The 18148-nt window shown below is 36.0% G+C and overlaps 3 protein-coding genes across 4 annotated transcripts; 2 read left to right on the top strand and 1 right to left on the bottom strand.

Annotated features, from left to right (window-relative positions):
* Positions 1-905: 905 nt before the first annotated feature.
* On the top strand, positions 906-1553 carry LOC125476529 (protein CYSTEINE-RICH TRANSMEMBRANE MODULE 13-like). Its single transcript, XM_048582760.1, has 2 exons — positions 906-1301; positions 1383-1553. Exons 1-2 carry the CDS (start codon positions 1009-1011, stop codon positions 1444-1446), a joined length of 357 nt encoding a protein of 118 aa, XP_048438717.1. The 5' UTR covers positions 906-1008; the 3' UTR covers positions 1447-1553.
* A 1878-nt stretch (positions 1554-3431) lies between these two features.
* On the bottom strand, positions 3432-7633 carry LOC125476528 (lecithin-cholesterol acyltransferase-like 4). Its single transcript, XM_048582759.1, has 11 exons — positions 7221-7633; positions 6561-6652; positions 5928-6046; positions 5671-5806; positions 5454-5505; positions 5169-5269; positions 4733-4915; positions 4386-4543; positions 4174-4228; positions 4023-4076; positions 3432-3911 (listed from the first exon to the last, which is right to left on the bottom strand). Exons 1-11 carry the CDS (start codon positions 7459-7461, stop codon positions 3528-3530), a joined length of 1575 nt encoding a protein of 524 aa, XP_048438716.1. The 5' UTR covers positions 7462-7633; the 3' UTR covers positions 3432-3527.
* A 3662-nt stretch (positions 7634-11295) lies between these two features.
* Positions 11296-13150, top strand: LOC125476472 (cytochrome c6, chloroplastic-like). 2 transcript variants are annotated; one of them, XM_048582660.1, is made up of 6 exons: positions 11296-11431; positions 11517-11646; positions 12136-12233; positions 12315-12346; positions 12739-12802; positions 12901-13150. In XM_048582660.1, exons 1-6 carry the CDS (start codon positions 11375-11377, stop codon positions 13039-13041), a joined length of 522 nt encoding a protein of 173 aa, XP_048438617.1. In that variant the 5' UTR covers positions 11296-11374; the 3' UTR covers positions 13042-13150. The 2 variants fall into 2 exon arrangements, with proteins under 2 accessions (XP_048438617.1, XP_048438618.1); XM_048582661.1 differs by having other exon boundaries at positions 11317-11431; positions 11498-11646.
* The last annotated feature ends 4998 nt before the right edge of the window (positions 13151-18148 follow it).

Raw genomic sequence — 18148 nt, 5'->3', positions numbered from 1 at the left:
TAGAAGGTGGATAGGAAGCATGATTGGAGTTGATTTATTTTTTTCTAAAATCATCTCTAAATTCTAGTTAGGAGCTCATTCAGAGAACTCATTGTAGATGCTCTAACTACAGCCAATTTTGCTTTTAGATATGAAGCGTTAAGTTTGGGAATTTGTTTGATGTTATATATCACAAAAATTCCATATTATATGCTCCGGTATTATAACATTCAACGGGTAATAAATGGTTAGATGATTGAATGTTGATACTAGAAAATCCTATATATCAATACCCAACTAGGAGCAAAGTATACCTAAGGATTTTATCTATTATATATAAACTATAAGATATTAAGCATAAGTTTCTTGCAGTCCATCTAGAAGATCAAATTTATAAGTGGGAAATAGTCTCCTAGTGCGCTTTTTTTATCGCCACCATGACTTGACAGTTCGAACTTTGAAATGAAGCAGAGAAGCTTCTTCTTTGACCCGGCTAACTACCCAACAAAGGAGGAGTAGGTCAGTATGCCATGTGTCGCTAACTGATAGGTTTGCATGAGTTTTGGGGAAGATATCTCATCCGATCTCTCCCACTAAATCCTAGGGATTCAAAGATTCGGACTCTTCAAATTTGATCTAACGGTTACAATTATTATAACTTTTAGAGAAGCTCTTTGTTTGTAACCGTTAGATCAAATTTTAAGAGTTCAAATCTCTAGGATTTGGTGAGAGAAATCCGGATGAGATCTTTTCCCATTGTTTAAGACTGAAGGAGCGATGGTATATTTTCCAAGACAGACTGCATACGTTGTGCTGAAATGGAGGTAACTACTGAACATCAGATAATCACGCGTTTAAGGCCCGCCAAGTTTGAAAAAGTATCTGTAAAGGACAAAACAGTTTTATATATACATAAAACCATATGTTGTAAGCTAATCATAATTAATCAAGAAAAGATTTTTCATTGAGCAGAGATAGACATTCTCTCAATACCCTAAATTCATATATTTTTCTCGTAAAATCTTTACCATGAGTCACTACAATCATCATCAGGCTCCGCCCACTTCATACCTTTCGTCACCGGCCGGTGCATATCAAGGGCATCTGCCGCCGTCGTACCCGCCACCACCAGAAGTTCAGCAAGGATACAGTACTAGAACTCAAGGTGATCCGTATGTTGTTGTTGCACCACCAGTTAATTACCCTATGAAAAGTGATGGACCTCCAGCTGGATACCCCCAAGAGGCAGCTCCCTATCAGCAGCAGCAGCAGCTACCAAAATCTCATCACCAACAGAGAGGTGGTGGATTTTGGGCAGGATGGTAATTAAACATTCTCTCTGAATCCTCCTAATTAATTAATTGCTCTGGCAACTAACTATTTCTTATGTGTATATGCTGCAGTTGTTCTGCCATGTTTTGCTGCTGCCTCTGCGACCTGTGCTGCTTGCCCTGCGCAGTAGTTTAATCTTAATTTCAGAAGATTATGAATTGTTTGTAACTATATATTTGATTTGTATCTGGTTCGTACGTGCACCGACCCGTCCCTCAATAATACTTCCTTAATTCTGTCGATGTTGATTCCGCAGTACATTCTCATATGTGCAAAGATTTGCAATAGTTAATTAACATGCAACAAATATATATGCCAATGTTTGCGAGATTTCGTATGTTGCATCGCAATATTATGTGGACTCGGCCACCACAAGTTTGGTGTCTGAGTTTGTGTCTAATTGCAATGTACCATCTCAAACTCTTGGTCTAAAATCTAAAATTTTTAGACTAGAAAATTTAGGTTTTAACCCATAAATAGTTTTTCTACTCCAACCCTTCTAGTCTAAAATTTTGGCCCCAGATTATTAAAGAATGAATTTAGACTATTTTTTTTTCTTAAATTAACTTTTTAAAAATAAAAAAATTATGTAGACTATCCTAATTTAATTTTATGAACATTTTAACCTAAAAATATTTAGATTCTGACAAATACTGAAAAATCACTAACTGACAGCATGAAACTCATTAAACACTATGAAAAAATATGAAACAAATGAAAGATTTTTTTATTAATTACTTTAGCCTTTAGATTTAAATTTGGACCGTTAATTTTTTTTTTTTACCATTGAATTTCATCAAATTAGATCTTAACTATTGGATTCAATGTATTTATAAATATAAAACTAAATAAAATATACATATATGATGGGCCAACCCTAGCTAAATTTGGTTTTCATTTGAGTTTTAGGTTTTATGCCACATTTTAGCATTGGGTTGGGTTAAGTTTTGAGGGGGAATGGAAGTAGAAATTTAAGTTTTAGCCCAGAGTTAGAGAATGTCTAAGTATCGTAAGGATGACACAATTGACAAAGTCAAGTGGCGCAGAAAATTACCAAAATAACACAAAGATGCTACAAAAAAAACAACAACACTAATTCCATTAATTTTGTCACTTAGTATCATAGTCTAGTGGTCTTCTTCACTTGTAAGTGAGAGTTCTTAGATTTGATTCTCGTCAAATGCGAGTTTGAAACACATTATTGCTAGTCCATAGTGGCTAAGTCCACCCCTTCCTTTTTAGTGTTGATAATATTGTTTGTTAAAATAAAAAAATAAAAAAATAAAAAAATAATAAAATAATAAAAAAAACCCTATTGCATAAGTTCACGTTTTATAGACAATATTAACATAAATAAATTGATATAATCACATGATAGTGAATGTTACTAGAACGTTTCTATATAGGATCGCCTTTGGACTCTTTATGGAGAAATTCACTTTTGCAACCACGCATGATCCCAGCAGCCTCACCCAACCAATTAATATTATTATTTGTCATCCAACCAATCAATATTTATCACGTGTTTAAATAAAAATAATAACTTTCTAAAAAACACCTGAGACCGTACTATATCATCGTTTCGGCTTTTCTGGCTTCTGCTGCCATTGGCATGTTGGCCTTTTTTAGGCTCATATTATTTGACCCAAAAAAACCTAAGACCATACATAATATAAACCCTAATCGCTACGACATGGCTCCTCCTCCACCGTGCAGCCGCCATTTTTCTTTTGAAAGTGGTGAGTTTTCTGAAGCAGAACAAGGCGGTGCTCCTCCTCCAGGGCGGGTTTGAGAGGATTTTAAAGTAACTCGGATTTGAGAGGATTTTAAAAGATTTTAAAATCCTAATACAGTCAATTAAAGGATTTTATAATCCATTCAAATCTAGGTATAGTCAATTTAAAGATTTTATAATCCATTCAAATCTAGATGCAGTCAATTAAAAGATTTTAAAGTATTTTAAAATCCTATCAAATCTATCACTTTTAAAATCCTTTAAAATCTTTTAACATATCAGTTTGACTACAGCCCCTAAAAGAATTAAAATCTCTCAAAATCCCAATTCAATACACCCCTTTAGTTTTTTGCCAACTTCATAGTATTTAAGGAGATGTTTAATATCTAATTAAAATTATTTTTTAGGATTAATTATAATTTAAGATCTTGTTTTATATACAAAGGCACCTGCAATATCCAATGCAGCTCTGTTCTTATATTCATGCATCGACTGAGACGCTTCGAGCATTCAGCTCCACATGTTGCTTTCCCTCGTTCCGAGGGTGAACAGTGAGAGTTGCGCGGGCCTCGGCTCGGGCGTCCGAAACCGATATGGAACTCACCACAGGCTTTGCATCGGCGTCTTGGCATTCGGAGATGATTTCCCACTCCTCTTTTACAGATGTTACTTCTCGACCTTTCTCTTTGTGCCTCTCCATTTCGAATGCAGTGGGTAGAATCACGTAGTCGTTTACGGGGTTGTAGTACGGGTCATGGTCCGCCTTCAACCAGTGCTTGAGTATCCGGAACACATGGCGCTCGCAGAGAATTCCTCGGTGCTCGCCAGGGACTCCAACCCTTGCTACAGCATCGAGACCATCTGCCTGGAATTCACAAAAGAGGGAAGACTATAAATGTTGGCAACTTGTATTGACCGAAACAAATTTGAATGAGTGGAAGGCCGTTTAAGAGTATGGACAGGGGAGTCGACAAACCTTAGCTGATTCTACTGGAACTGTCCCATCACCGTCGACGCATACATACTTAGGCTGATTCAATGCAAAAATGAGTTAGCCTTGTGATTGTAATCTCCTAGAAAAAATAGTACAACATATCGTGGTAGCACCTCCATTCAAAGATAATAACCTGGAAAAAACGTAGCTGTTGTAGATCTGTGACCGGGGTTTCCTCATTTCCATAGCTGCAGAGTAGTTGACTTGGATGTTAAATTAAGCCATGATGATAAAAGAAATTCGTATCTGGAAGCGTTTTTAGTATGACTTGAAACTTTTATCCAAGAATTATCTAAAATAGCAGGCAAGCAGAAGAGAGATTTTAAAGATTTCATGGAGGATTACCAAACACTATGAGGTGTCTCAAGATTCATCCCATATATATTGTAGAATTTAACTTGAGGAGGAAGTTTCGCCCGAGATATAATGTTGCGTGTTTCATTAGCCCATTTCAAGATTTCCATATTAAATGGTAGGGGAATATCTTCACCGTTATAATTAACCTGAAATTATGAAAACATGCAGTGTAAGTTTAAGATGTTACTATTACTTTCTCAAGAGAATAATAAAAATAATATCTAGGAGAGGAGACCAAGCAACCTTCATCTCATAGGAGAGAAGACCATGCAAGCAAACTTTTTAACTTTAAATTACATTTTAAAAGAGCACCAAATACATATGGTGGCGCTTACCGTATTATTTGCAAGAGCTTCCGTAAAAATCTGTACGCTCTCCACCAGGGGGTAAGATTCTAGCAGAATTTGAGATTTCTCATCACCATCTGGCCTACCTCTCCACATTTCCAGAAGCGGAGGATGTTCCCATTGAAAATCAAGACAAGCCATCAATTCATATACTGATGGGCACTCAATAAGCTGGAACATTGCAACAAACCTCAGTAAGAAAAAAATGGATGCAAAGGAAGAAATAAATGTCTGTGAAATGCTTTACCATCAATTACTTCTACCATCTTATGTTATTTTTTGTTTTAATTTAAAAATATTCTCTCTTCTAACATATAACTTTCTTCACCCCATAAAAAGATGACATTTTTGTTCCAAATTCCAAAAATGGGGTGTGTGAGCTTAAGGTCTAGAATGTTAATTGCCCACAGAAATGGAATCATACCAGTTGGTGCATGCTCCATTTTGATATAAAAAAATTCTGTTCCCACCCGTCAACAAATGTCATTCCATTTAAAAAAGTAGATGTGATGTATCCAGGCGCACCTGCACAACAATGAAAAGTCACAAATTAGCTTTTGTTTAATTTTTCACCTTAATAGTTAAAGCTTTACAAAGGAATCTGGGAGCAGCATATAACTGAGATTATACAAACTATTAGAGGTTGACTTCAAACTAAACTTCAGTTTACATTTTGTTATACAAATGATAAGTGTACATGATCAATTACCCTGGAATGGTGCAGCAATTGCAATCCACTTGTTCACATATTTCTCAAAAACCTGTGAAACAAATGGCATCAAATTATAGGATATAATTCGCAACACACAAATTAGACCATATTGTTAAGCTGTATTTGATTCAATAAATTGGAAAGGGGTTGACCTGAGCAAAATAAGAAAAAGACAAGAATAATTATTACTCAAAAAGCGGGGTAGACGCCATACATCACTATGCAAGCACATGAAACATTTCACTAGAAGGCCCCCCATAGAATGAGTTATGATGGTTATCTTTTTCCCTCCAGAAGCATTATACACTGCCTCTAGTTTTGCAGCTAAGCGATCCAATGTCTCCTGCAACCTAAACAAAAACAAAGCATAACCATATTGAAAACCTTGACCACGGTGATTACCTAAACAAAGCATAACCTTCACATATAAAGCTTTTAGACTTCTAAGTGGCATTCAAATAAACCAGATACCTGTTGCTTTGGCGGAAATCATAACCAAACCCAAAAAGTGTCGTTCCCTCTTGGAAACCCCACTTGGTCAATTCAACAATCATGTCATGGAAATAATATACACACTCCTGTCCAATGACCTGCATGAGACAAACCGTCAATAGAATTTTATCATTGGTTCAATCACTTCCCGAAAACTACTCAAGAATCAATGAGATAAGAGTTCCAAAAATAAGAAATATAAGCATTAAATACTGTACCAAATTCTGATAAGTTTCAATTATTATTATAACTTTTCACTAAAATCCTACTATATCAGTTTGGCATGTACTGAATCATCTACTTATAACAAATAAAAAGCCAAAGAAAGAGCTTCCACAATTTCTAGAAAGCAAAAAAATCAGACTCAGTGGATGGTTATTTGAAGGTTCTGGAGTTTTGTTGGGAAGAAAAGGAGTTTCATTTGGTGTAGCATATTAACAAGGAAAGGAGCAAAAAATTTGCAGTTAAAATTATGAAAAGTGCAGCTGACCAATACATGAGGAAGCGAGAAGAAACAAGGAAGCCTCAAAAAAAAATCGATAATAAAAAATGCATAAGAAAAAAAACAATAGAAAATCGAGGTTGGCTTCTTTAAGTAGTTATGCTTCATACCATGTCAGGGTCCAAGGCGTCGATTGCCTCAAGTCCACATCTACCTTCAGGAACCACTATCCTTGTGTTTGGATCCATAGACTCAGTTTTACCTGTTTAACAAACAGATCATTATTTCTATTGTTCCATAGAAGCTCATGCGTAACTATATAAAATGCATTCATATCATTCCAATCGAAAACCGACTTTCCTATATGCACGTGAGGGACTGCAAACATGTTTACTACATGACTACTGACCAATGCATTTGAAAGCTTTCCAAACAATTCAAGCTAGAACTGATACGTTTTTGCGTCCTGCCATACACCATTGCGGGAAGGGCACATTGCGACACACATTAATCGAATTGACATTCCTTAAAAGTTAACCAACAGATTGCCGGAGCTGGCCTTCAAATTTCACTTTGCGACCTTTTTATATATTTGTAAATCGAAAAGAAACAATATTTCTACCTTAATATTTAACCACTATACACAATTCAGCTTCAGAAACTAAATTGAACTATATGACAACTCATATACATGATCAATAACAGGAAACTTCATCATGTAATTACAAACAGCAGATTTTTTGCTCTCCTAATTCTACAATTTCCTCAGCAACCAAACACAAGCCACCAAATTTTCTTCCCAGAGATTTCAAAATTTTCAATGATTTTACCTGTTGAAGGATCGAAACGAGACCAAAGCTTGGTCCGGAACGTGTAGTCAGCACCGAGGATTCGAACCCAAACGCGCTCCTCCGCACCACTCTCTTCATCGACGGCGTTCAAGACCGAACCGGCGATGCCCGGAACTAGCAGAACCGGGTCGAGATTAGGGTCCACGTAAGGCTGGGGCTTCTTGATCAGCTTTAACCAGAGCTCCACCGACTTCAGAATATCCTCCAAAAGCATCGCCATTTTCCCCCAATCAAAGCCCTAAATTTCGAATTTCGATTTGTTCAGAGGTCGAATTTTTCAATTGGAGCCTGAAATTTGATGAAACTTGGGGAATTTAGGGCTCCTGAGGCGCGAAGCTAAAGGGAAGACAGCAAAAGCGTTAGGACGGTACGCAATTCCGCGATAAGTACGGAAGACGGTGACGAGATATAAAGATATGGAACTCGCAAAACGACAACGTGGCAAAATTACTTAACACTTTCTATTTACGCTCACACGAGTCACGACGACGTATAAAGTTGGATAAGCTTTTCATTAATTTGTGTACCGACAACTCTTTAAACCTAAAAAAGCTGGCATTGACAACACTCGTAACCTATCTATGACATCACTTGTAATAAAATTATTAAATTTTGTTATTTTAGATTAAAATTACTAATCAACCTTGTAGAAAAGAAGTTAGTCATACAAATACGCATGTGTTTTGAAGTTACTAAGAGCAATTCCATCGGGGAACTGATGGGCCAGCACTCAGCCAAAAAACAGCCCGACACCCAGGCTATCCACTCCAGCCCAGCATTTTGACCGGCACCCAGCCCAAGCCAGGTAAGAGATCGGCCTAAAATCGACAGACCCACATGCTGGGCCATCAACCTCCCGCACGATCAATGCGTCGCAGAGAGATCTTGGTGCAGAGCTCTTCAAGGTTGAGGTTGATTCCGGGTTCTTGGTGCAGAGCTCCTCGGGGCTGAGGTTGATTATGGGGCGGAGGGAGATTCCGGGTTCTTGGTGCAAAGCTTTTCCAAATCTGAATGGGGAGGTTGATTCCGGGTTCTTGGTGCAGAGCTCCTCGGGGTTGAGGTTGATTTCGGGGCGGAAGGAGATTTTGGGTTCTTGATGCAGAGCTCCTCCAAATTCGAAAGGGGAGAGAGAGGGAGAGAGAAATGCAGGGAGGTTGCAGGCTTACCTTTTTTTTTAATAAAATTACTATTTTTATTATTTTATAATAAAAATAATAATATTTTAATAAAATTGACTAGGTTATTTTGAAGGATTATTTTGTAAGATGACATGTTCATTTAAGCAACATCATTAGCATGCAATTAACAAATTAAAGGCGGAATCATGCTAGCATGCACTTAAAAACAAAACATTACCCATGAATGTTCAAAGCCTAGTAAAATGGTGAACCAATAATCAACTCAAAACAAAGTGAGTTGAAATATATACCTTTGTAGATTCCTCTTTGTATTTAAACAAAGGCTAATCACCCAAAGAGAGGGCATTCATTCCTTGCATCTTAGATCTATGGATTTGGATGGATGAAAAAGGTTTCTCCAAAGTTCCCAAAATTGAGAACCTCTAATGATTCATCACCAAGGCATAATGAAGAAGAAATGAGTGACCTTGGAGGAGTTTGATTGCTAGATGATCCCTCCAAGGTGGCCGAAATTTTAGAGAGAAAAGAGAGTTTGTGTTCTCATCCTTTCCCCAAAAACAACCCTTAATGAATTTTAGGCTATAAAGTCCTTTATATAGTCCCTTCAAATAAGTGACCTAATGGACCAAAAGCCCTATTCTTCTAACATGGCCAGCCTATAGGGTTTATTGGGCTTGCAAGCCCTTTGTTTATTCAAGTTGTCATACAACTTGAGTTAATGGGCTTGACATTCAAATCCCATTGGGCCTTGCGGCCCAAAACTAACCCGAGGTCTTTAACGAACTTATTCGTTTGATTAATTAACATATTAATTAATCCTAGCCTTAGATAAATAATTAAACCATTTAATTATTCTTACTCATCTCCGTTGTTTCTTCAAACTCTACCTTACTCGGTGAACGATCCATTAGGTTCATTTTAGCGAGGCAGTGGGCGATTAAAACTCTTTCTAATCGATTGTGAATTGAAACTTACTTTCAATTCTCCCGTTAGTGATAATACACTTTTAGGGCTTCCACAAACCATGGTTGACGCCTAGCAGCATGTCATGGTTACCCAAGCTAATCAGAAGAGGTGGAGAACCTATTCAGTTTTAGGATTACAAATGCAATACGGTCTTTCTCTAATACAATACTCTTGACCAAATTGTTTGGTTTGATAGTTTATTCATGTCTACTATCCAATGTGAGTCTTGTGCTTATATGATTACCTTGAATGTGATTTGGAACACATTCCTAAATCTCATTCATACTTTGGCCAAAGATTCTTAATCATATCATAGAATATTCTCCCTCAAACAGTTTGAAGGTTAGAGATCCCTTGTTGCGCATTCACTTGCCTCCATGGCTAAGTGGCTTAACCCCAACGATGCCGTGGACACCCTCCTGATGGAGTGACTTTGACATAATTAAAGATTAAGGACCTAACCACAAGACAACTGTGATGCCTCAGGTCAAAAGACTAATTTGCATTATCCCAACCATGAGTTCTCATGTGACATGAATATGAGAACTCTTCGTTGATCGTGTTCAGTTAACTCATTCTCTATTGAGCACCTACGTACTTGTCTTGATGTCACACACACCAATGACTCGAGACTAGTCACTCTCCCTGAGAGAAGACATAGCACGTACTGATCTTAACGGACTGTCAATGCCCAATTGACAATCCTATGATCAGGAACGTTTAGGATGTGTCAACGAAAGAATGGTCTCATGAATCTAACTTCTTTAGATCGCATTCTTTCAATCACATATTCCTTGGACTTATCGTTTAAGCATATAACATTTATATGAGACGGCTCAAACAATAATCTTTGCCCTTTACATTTAAACTACATTAGTTTGAAATGTCCGTAAAGTATCATCATATGATTGGTTTTAGGGCACATTTCCAACATATTTTTTGTTAAGGGTGGAGATGCATTTGGTATATTACTGTTTATTGGGGTCTATCACTGTTCACTAAGTGGATTAAATAGGCTGGGTGCTGGCGCATTTTTTTAGAGTAAGAACTACTCTAAGGATCAGTCTAATGACGTAGATAACATTTGAATTCTCGATATAGATGTCACATAATTGGTTCTAATCCTTCAGAGATTACAAGTGCAATAGGAGCATCCGTCACAAAAGGATGATCCTAAGATGATCATCTCATGGTCATTGAGTGTTCATATGTGGATGAGGTGGACATACTGATTAGTAAAAGTAGATAGGATTCAGGGTTTAGTCTGTATGTATTTTGAAAATAATTTCACTTCTTATACACTTCTACTTGTGAGTTCTTGTCCCAATAAAATCTACTTAAATCTGCTCTTATCAACTATATGAAAAAAATTCAAAAAGAAAAATGCTAGGGACTACAGTTTGACACCTTAAAGTTTAACGTTAATTTTCGTGCTAACATTATAAAATATTATGTCAAAATATAAGATTTAATTTTTTGGTTTTTATAATAATAATAAAAAAAAGACTATTAATACTCTTTATTTTAATCCACAAAAGAGTAGTGACGCAACGGTATGACAATAACATTCATAATAAGAATACTGAGACATTAATTTTTTTTTTTTTTTTTTTGTACATTGATATTTTTACACTAAAAAAATGGGAAGTTCGATTAAGTCACACAATGGGCAGCCTAATTTGGTATCGAATTCATCATCTACGAGATTTGAACCTAAGATCTCTCATTTTCAAGTAAAGAAAAATATCACCAGACCATAATATTAAGTGGCAAGATATTAATTTTTATTTCCAAGAAATTTATTATTTTGGCGGTAACCATTTTCCTATAGAATGTAGCGTATAGCTTTAAATTTTTAATATGAATTCCAACAAATAAAAAAGATAAAAATTCATCAAATTTAGAAAAATTCTAATAGGAAAAGAGGGGAAAAAAAAGTAAGCATATATATATATATATGTGGTATTTTGCATTTGTGGCTGCAAGTTGCAGCCACACTTTCAACTTTGTCATCCACTAGAGCGAGAAATGCAGCTTGCATATCTGGTGTCTAATAGCCCTAATGGTACCTTTTGCCTCCCAAGGGTAATCTCTCTCTCTCTCTCTCTCTCTCGAATTGGCAGATGAAAATTCTGAATTTTGAGAAAGTAGAGTGTGTTCTTATATACAGGGTGCAGTGAAGCAAGGAGGAGGACACAACCCAATTCCTCAAAAGCAAGAAGAATGGAAGTTTCTCAAGAGCTTGGCTCCTCCATTAATGGCTGCAGTTCTGACTTTTTCTCCACTCTCAATCACCCCTGGTAAGTACCAAGTAGTGGTGACCACAGACCACCAAACAGTACTTATCACTTGTTGTAGGTTTTATCCCTCCAATTAATCATATATAGTTTAATAACTCCTGCATTTCCCTCAAATTTCCAAGACGCCATGTTTTTTCCAGTGCAGTAATGTTTTGGTCTTGGATAAGGTCGTAGTTGGTCTCAGATAATATAGCAGTACATGGTTAATCATTTGAAATAATGTAAAGTTGTGTGCTTACTTAATGATAGTTGTGTTAGAGAGGGATTCGAACGCAATACCTGTTACAGGTAAAATGATAGAGATCGAAACGAGTAAATCTTGTGAATATGGTTTCATAGTTTTACTTTTGTTTTTTAGGGTTTAGGAGTGCTGCCATTGGGAGCCTTGATTGTAATTAGTGTAGATTGCCTTTGTTGGACTCGTAGAGGCTTTTTTATGGTTTAAAATAAAATACTTTATCGAATTTTGTTGTTGTTGTTGTTGTGCAGTCTCGCATGCGCAAGCCATTGATGTTCAAAGAGGAGCTGCATTGTTTCGTAGAACTTGCATTGGATGTCATGATGCAGGTGGAAACATAATACAACCAGTGAGCCTCCATTCACCAACAAATCCCGTATATAGTTATCGCTCAAAATCTTTGTTATTTCTTACTGTGTCTTCTTTCCAGGGTGCAACACTCTTTACTAAAGACCTACAGAGGTAAGGCGGCACAACCTCCGTCAATTGTTTAGTTAGATGCATGCATTTCAACAAGATTTAATTAGCTTCTGAAAAATGAAGATGACTAAGGCAATACTGATACGGCTTTCAAAACCCCTTGAGTCGCTGATTTGTATTCTCTGCAATCGACACTGGAGAATATTGTATGTTGATGTTGTTTCAAGGCATTTATGCGCAATTTGATCCAGCCCTGTCATCTTGATTAAGGAAATAAAAAACAAAGAAAGGCCATGTTTTACGTTATCACCTTTCACAACTTGGAACTGTTTCAGAGTTTGAACCAATTGATATTGATTAAGTGCAATAATATGATATCATTTTCCTCGTTCTTAAATTAATTAATTTATAATTTGAGCATTTTTCTTCTCTAGAAACGGAGTTGATACAGAAGAGGAGATATACCGTGTTACTTACTTTGGAAAGGGAAGAATGCCGGCAAGTTTTTCTAAATCTAATTTGAAAACTTTGCCTCCTAACCATCATATGTTTGCACCTAACTTAAGATGGTGTATGTATCTTCTGTGAATTTGCAGGGTTTTGGTGAGAAATGCGCGCCGAGGGGCCAGTGCACTTTTGGAGCCCGTTTGCAGGATGAAGAGATAAAGATTTTGGCTGAGTTTGTTAAGTTACAGGCTGATCAAAACTGGCCGAACATTTTAATTGAAGACAAATGAGTTTCTGAATTCAATTAATGCTGACTCAAGTTTTTGGTAAAGTGCTTCTTTGTGTAGTTGCATATATTCAATCAGTACTAATTCAGGGCATGAAATCTTTGTTGGTTTATCCTTTATGCCATGTTCACTACATATAATTTAGAGTAGTTTCATATACTATTAGACTCTTGATTTCAATCTGAATCCTTTATGCCAACTATTAAAAAATGAACACCAGTAGACATAATCCGAAGTTTGACAGAATTCAAGTTAATGCTGATCTATTTGTAGTGAAGAATCGATGAGAAACAAGGCCCTTGCAAGTTCTGTAATGGAATTTCAACGGATATCTAGCGCGAGCACTGTTTTGATTCAGTCTTCTTACAACCTGTGAATTATATGGAGATATTGATTTTTCGAGCTCAATCGATCACTAAATATGATTTGTCCTACTAGGAAATAAAGCATGTATGTTGTCAAAGCATAAGGATCATATTTTGGAACCTCTGCTTCCAAATTGGACCATGGAAAATGTTGGAAAAGTAGCTTCTGCTTTGCTACTGCAGCTAATAGTCTGCACTCAAACACATTTCACCTTTTGTTTATTGGTATTCTTGCTAATTTTAACTTGATCAATCTGTGCTGCAACATCTTCCATTGAAGTAGAAAATGACTTAATTTTGGGCACTAGCTCATGGAAAATGACTTCCTCACACCCCTGGAGTACTACGCTGGCGGTATCAAATCCAACTCACGTCCCTGACTTGGGATGTCATGTTTACAATATTGAAATCAATTACGCATTGTCATGTGGGTTGGTCCAAGGGTAATAGTAGAAATTTCTGTTGGATTGGTTATGATATAATTTTGTGGGAAAGGAAAGGGCAAATGATTGGGGTGGGCTAAATGTCAAATGCAAATAGAGGGCATGAATGGATTGGGTTTTGTCTTTCTAGTCATATGCGCATGAAGTGCTTGGTTTGAGTGGTGGAGGATGATCCAACCCAAGTTATCTTTTCTGCCCCAATTATGCAAGATCGAAAATGTCCCAAGCCTGTAAGACATTGAAATACATAGCAAGGAAAATGATAATCACGTTTTACTGAAAATAATATAAACACGCATCATTTTTCTTTTCCGACACACTTTTCTTTGCTTCTAGATATCAGTTTAAGTAAATTAACCAAAACAATGAGCAAGATTTAATAAGGGTATGTGGGAGAGAAAAAGGATGTGTGTGGTTATCATTTGTTGTTTATCACTCTTGATTCATACCCTTAGTGTTACATCTCACACATCAAGTGATAAGTAGACAAAGAGATTAGAGATGTGTTGTAATTAAGTTGTTCTCTTGTAAGAGATGAGGACTTCAATGGAATACATATATTGTCACAGCATCATTTCGTATTAATAATACAATGATATGTGTAAGTTTCTCTTCACATGACGTTGTATCATTACTAGAAATATTAAAGTAATGGTCTATTCTTTCATATAAATTATACTCGTAAGAGATACTAACCTAAAATTAACTTGTGAAAGAAGAAAAGGGATTTCCCACTAAAAATGTTGAGAAATGCTAATTCTACAAGAAGGAAAACCCCAAAACGAAAATAGATAAATAAATGTGAAAAGGAGGAAGCTAATTGAAATTTTTGGGTATATATCTGGTGTAATCTATATATAAAGCCAATGAAAAAGATGAATGGTGATTTTGGTGTTGTCAAGCTTCAACAAAAATACTTGGATAAAAATGCCCCCAAGACAAAAAACTTCAAAGGCATCCCAAAATAATGCATCAAATAAGGCAGGAGCATTTTCGTCATTTTAACAACGTTTTTTTTAATAATTAATTTTTATGAGGGGTTTCTTCTAGCATGATCTAAAACTATTCATTTACTTCAAATATTTGACTTTCCTTTTGTCAATTTACGTATATAAATACATTTAAAACGTGTAAATTTCGCGTAACACGACATGATTAAAAAATACCTTCTACACACGCGTGAAGGCTAGTGAATGAGAATACGGGATATGCCTAACTAAGTTGAAAAGTTTGCAGCAGCATACATATGATTTTGACAAGAATTCGCGCGCGTACATGAAGGCTAGTGAATGAGAATACGGGATGTGCCTAACTAAGTTGAAAAGTTTGCAGCAGCATACATATGGTTTTGACACGAATCCTAGATGACAGTGCAATCAAATCATTCCGAACCATGTCACTTTGATTAATGCACTTAATAATAATTACCTCATACGTTGGTTTGGACTAAACATGTTTGCCATGGTGGTACTCATATAAACCATCATTACCAAAATGATGATATGTTTAACATAGCAAACATGGAAACGTAACCGCATTATACGTGCCCCCCAACACATGGAACGTCACCAACTAATTGCCATGTCTGATTAATTTAACCAAACAAAAATAAATAAATAAATAAAACTTAAGTGTGATCAAACGACTGGATCTTATGCAAGTAAACAAACTAGCTAGCTCCGGCTATCCAAAACAATAGCTCTCTCAGTTTAATGAAATTTCTTTTTTAATGTTAGAAGAAGATCATTACGCATTGTTATCTAACATTTAATTATTGCTTTTAGATGCAATTGTAACAATATTTTAAATCAATCATAAACTATTGCTACATAGTATTACGGTCTAGTGATATTTCTCTTTACTTGTAATTGAGAGGTTTTGAATTCAATTCTTGTCAAAGACGAATGTGAACTACATTATTGCTAGCCTATTGTAAGGTTAAACACATCCCCTCCTCCTTAGTATAGATAATATTGTTGGTTAAAAATAAAAATAAAAGTAAAAAGTCGATCATAAAATATTATGAAACAAGATGATTCGATTTATATTCACTGCTGTGATGGCTGTATTAACGAATAATAATCCTTAATGTACTCTTCACATGAGTTTATTTGCTGCTGAGCTAGCTCTTAGCTAGTCTAATAGAATGGTCCTCTGCACATTATTTTTACCGAAACTAATAGTAGATGATAGGCTGAAGATTATTAATTAAGTAGTAGTTGCACCACCTCATTGCCAAGTTCCAAGGTGATCAAGGAAAAAAAATGAAATACTTCAAAGTCTCATTCTCCTAGACTTAATGTTCAAAGAAATAGTGGGCAGTCACATTAGATTTTAATCCAACAGTGAAGAAAAAAGTATAATAACCAAAGTTAAATGATCATTTACCGTTGAACTAAGATTAGGCGGTGAGTGACCTCCATTTCCTTGGACTGTGGGGTCTAAGAGAACAAGACTGTAAATCTCAAGAGCTTTGAAACTTTAATTAAGTTCTACAGCGCTGCCTACATATATGGGTTAGTTGAGCTCTCCATCTCACTAAACAATCTTGGTTATATAATTAATAGCAACTACTCAAGTCAGAGGTCACTGTGATGCAGGTAACAAGTTACACTAATCCTCTTTTAGTTGTTGTTACCTTTTAATACAAAAAATTAAGGGAGAAAGATTCCAAGCATGATCATGAGAAATGGTCCTATCAGGATCAGCAGATAAGACAACATAATCCATTTTTCCAATGAATAAGATGAACAGAAATGTCAAAGAGGAATACAAACGAAAGAACTAATATAGGTGGCACAACCTGTCATATATATGCGATGTGTGCATGTCATCTCCTGTTGTTCACATGTAGTGCCACTTGATTCTGGCTTCATGCACGGAAATTTCATCATGATCCACATTTCAACTAGGAAAAATGAAATTCAATTATTATAAGATGAGAGCACTCCTCGTTTATGATAATTTCAACTTCAATTTCGTAATCTTTTGTTTTCTCCAAATTTTACAATCTATTTGTTCGCTTTTATGTGTATTTGGATCGCTGGAGACTAAGTTATAGTCCATAAATCGGTCAATTGTTCCAAAGCTTCTTTATGGCGAGATGCGATGAATTCTAATTAACTTAAGATTTTAGTTATTTTGCTTGGCTTTGGGTTATATGTTTAAATTTTAATAATGTGTGCCGTTTTAGTCATGCGGTTTGCTCCTCATTGGATTCAAGTCTTGGATATACTTTGAAGTTTATCCAGTTTTCTACAGAAAAGATTAAAAGAGGACACATTAATAAAATGGTTGAGGACATACAAAAGGCAAATTTCAATGGGAAAACATGCGCGATCGTAATTATATGGCAACAAGGGCTTGAATCTTTATATGCACGATCGTAATAAATATGTGAGAAACTAATAATAATATAGAAAAAAGGGCACAAACAAAACCCATCTGCATCTGCATCTGCATGCAACAACTGCTCCGTCATGAAAATGGCAACAGAAGTTGCAAATAAAACCCTAAGTTTGGAATATATTGCTTTTTATATTTTACAACCATCACTACTATCTACCTTATTGATTTTTTTTTTTTTGGGGGCCTGAACCTTATGAAATGAAGCGGCAGATCTGGATTCTCCCCCGTCCCATTTTTACTTTCTTTCTTTCCTTTCTAATTGAATGCTTAAGATTAAGCCACATCATCATCTTGTTTTACCTTTTTTGTAGATAAAGAAAGAAGAAGAGAAAATTGCGAGACAAGGAGGGTGGGGAAAGAGAGAGGAGGGAGGGAAGGAGAAAAGTAAAAGGAGAGAATCCAACTCCAAAGCAGTAATACCAACTCTTGGAGCCTAAATTTATAAAAAAAAAAGAAAAGAAAAGAAAGTGACCCTATTCATAATAAACACTATATTAAAAAGCTGTGGTCCTTCCTTCCCATTAGGACTTGTCTCTCTGTATGTCATTGTAGTTGTCAACCAAAGACAGAGGAACCACCCAAAGCTAAAGACAAAAGGAGGACACTCGATCGATCAACTGATTCCACCAACCAGGGGCCAATTCTTGCCCTTCGTATAAATAAATATTGAACAACAGATATTGAAATTGCAGTGTTGTAGGGACCAAGCGACCGCTATAAGCACATGCATGGTCACATATTTCCTCTTACTAGCTGCTAAAACTGATGATGAAGATCAGTAATTAACCCCATTAACTAAGTCTTGGTTATTGTGAGGATCAATTGAAGGAGGACTTGAAAGAAAGGATTGGGATTTCATAACAATGCTAAATTTGCTATTTACAAAAACTGGAA

This window comes from the organism of the source record quoted next, unplaced genomic scaffold, assembly GCF_019419815.1.
Source record: "Pyrus x bretschneideri cultivar Hongxiangsu unplaced genomic scaffold, Pyrus_bretschneideri_v1 Contig19, whole genome shotgun sequence".
NCBI classification, from domain to species: Eukaryota; Viridiplantae; Streptophyta; class Magnoliopsida; order Rosales; family Rosaceae; genus Pyrus; species Pyrus x bretschneideri.
The sequence above is the reverse complement of the archived record's forward strand: the minus strand, read 5'-3'. Positions and strand labels throughout refer to the sequence as shown.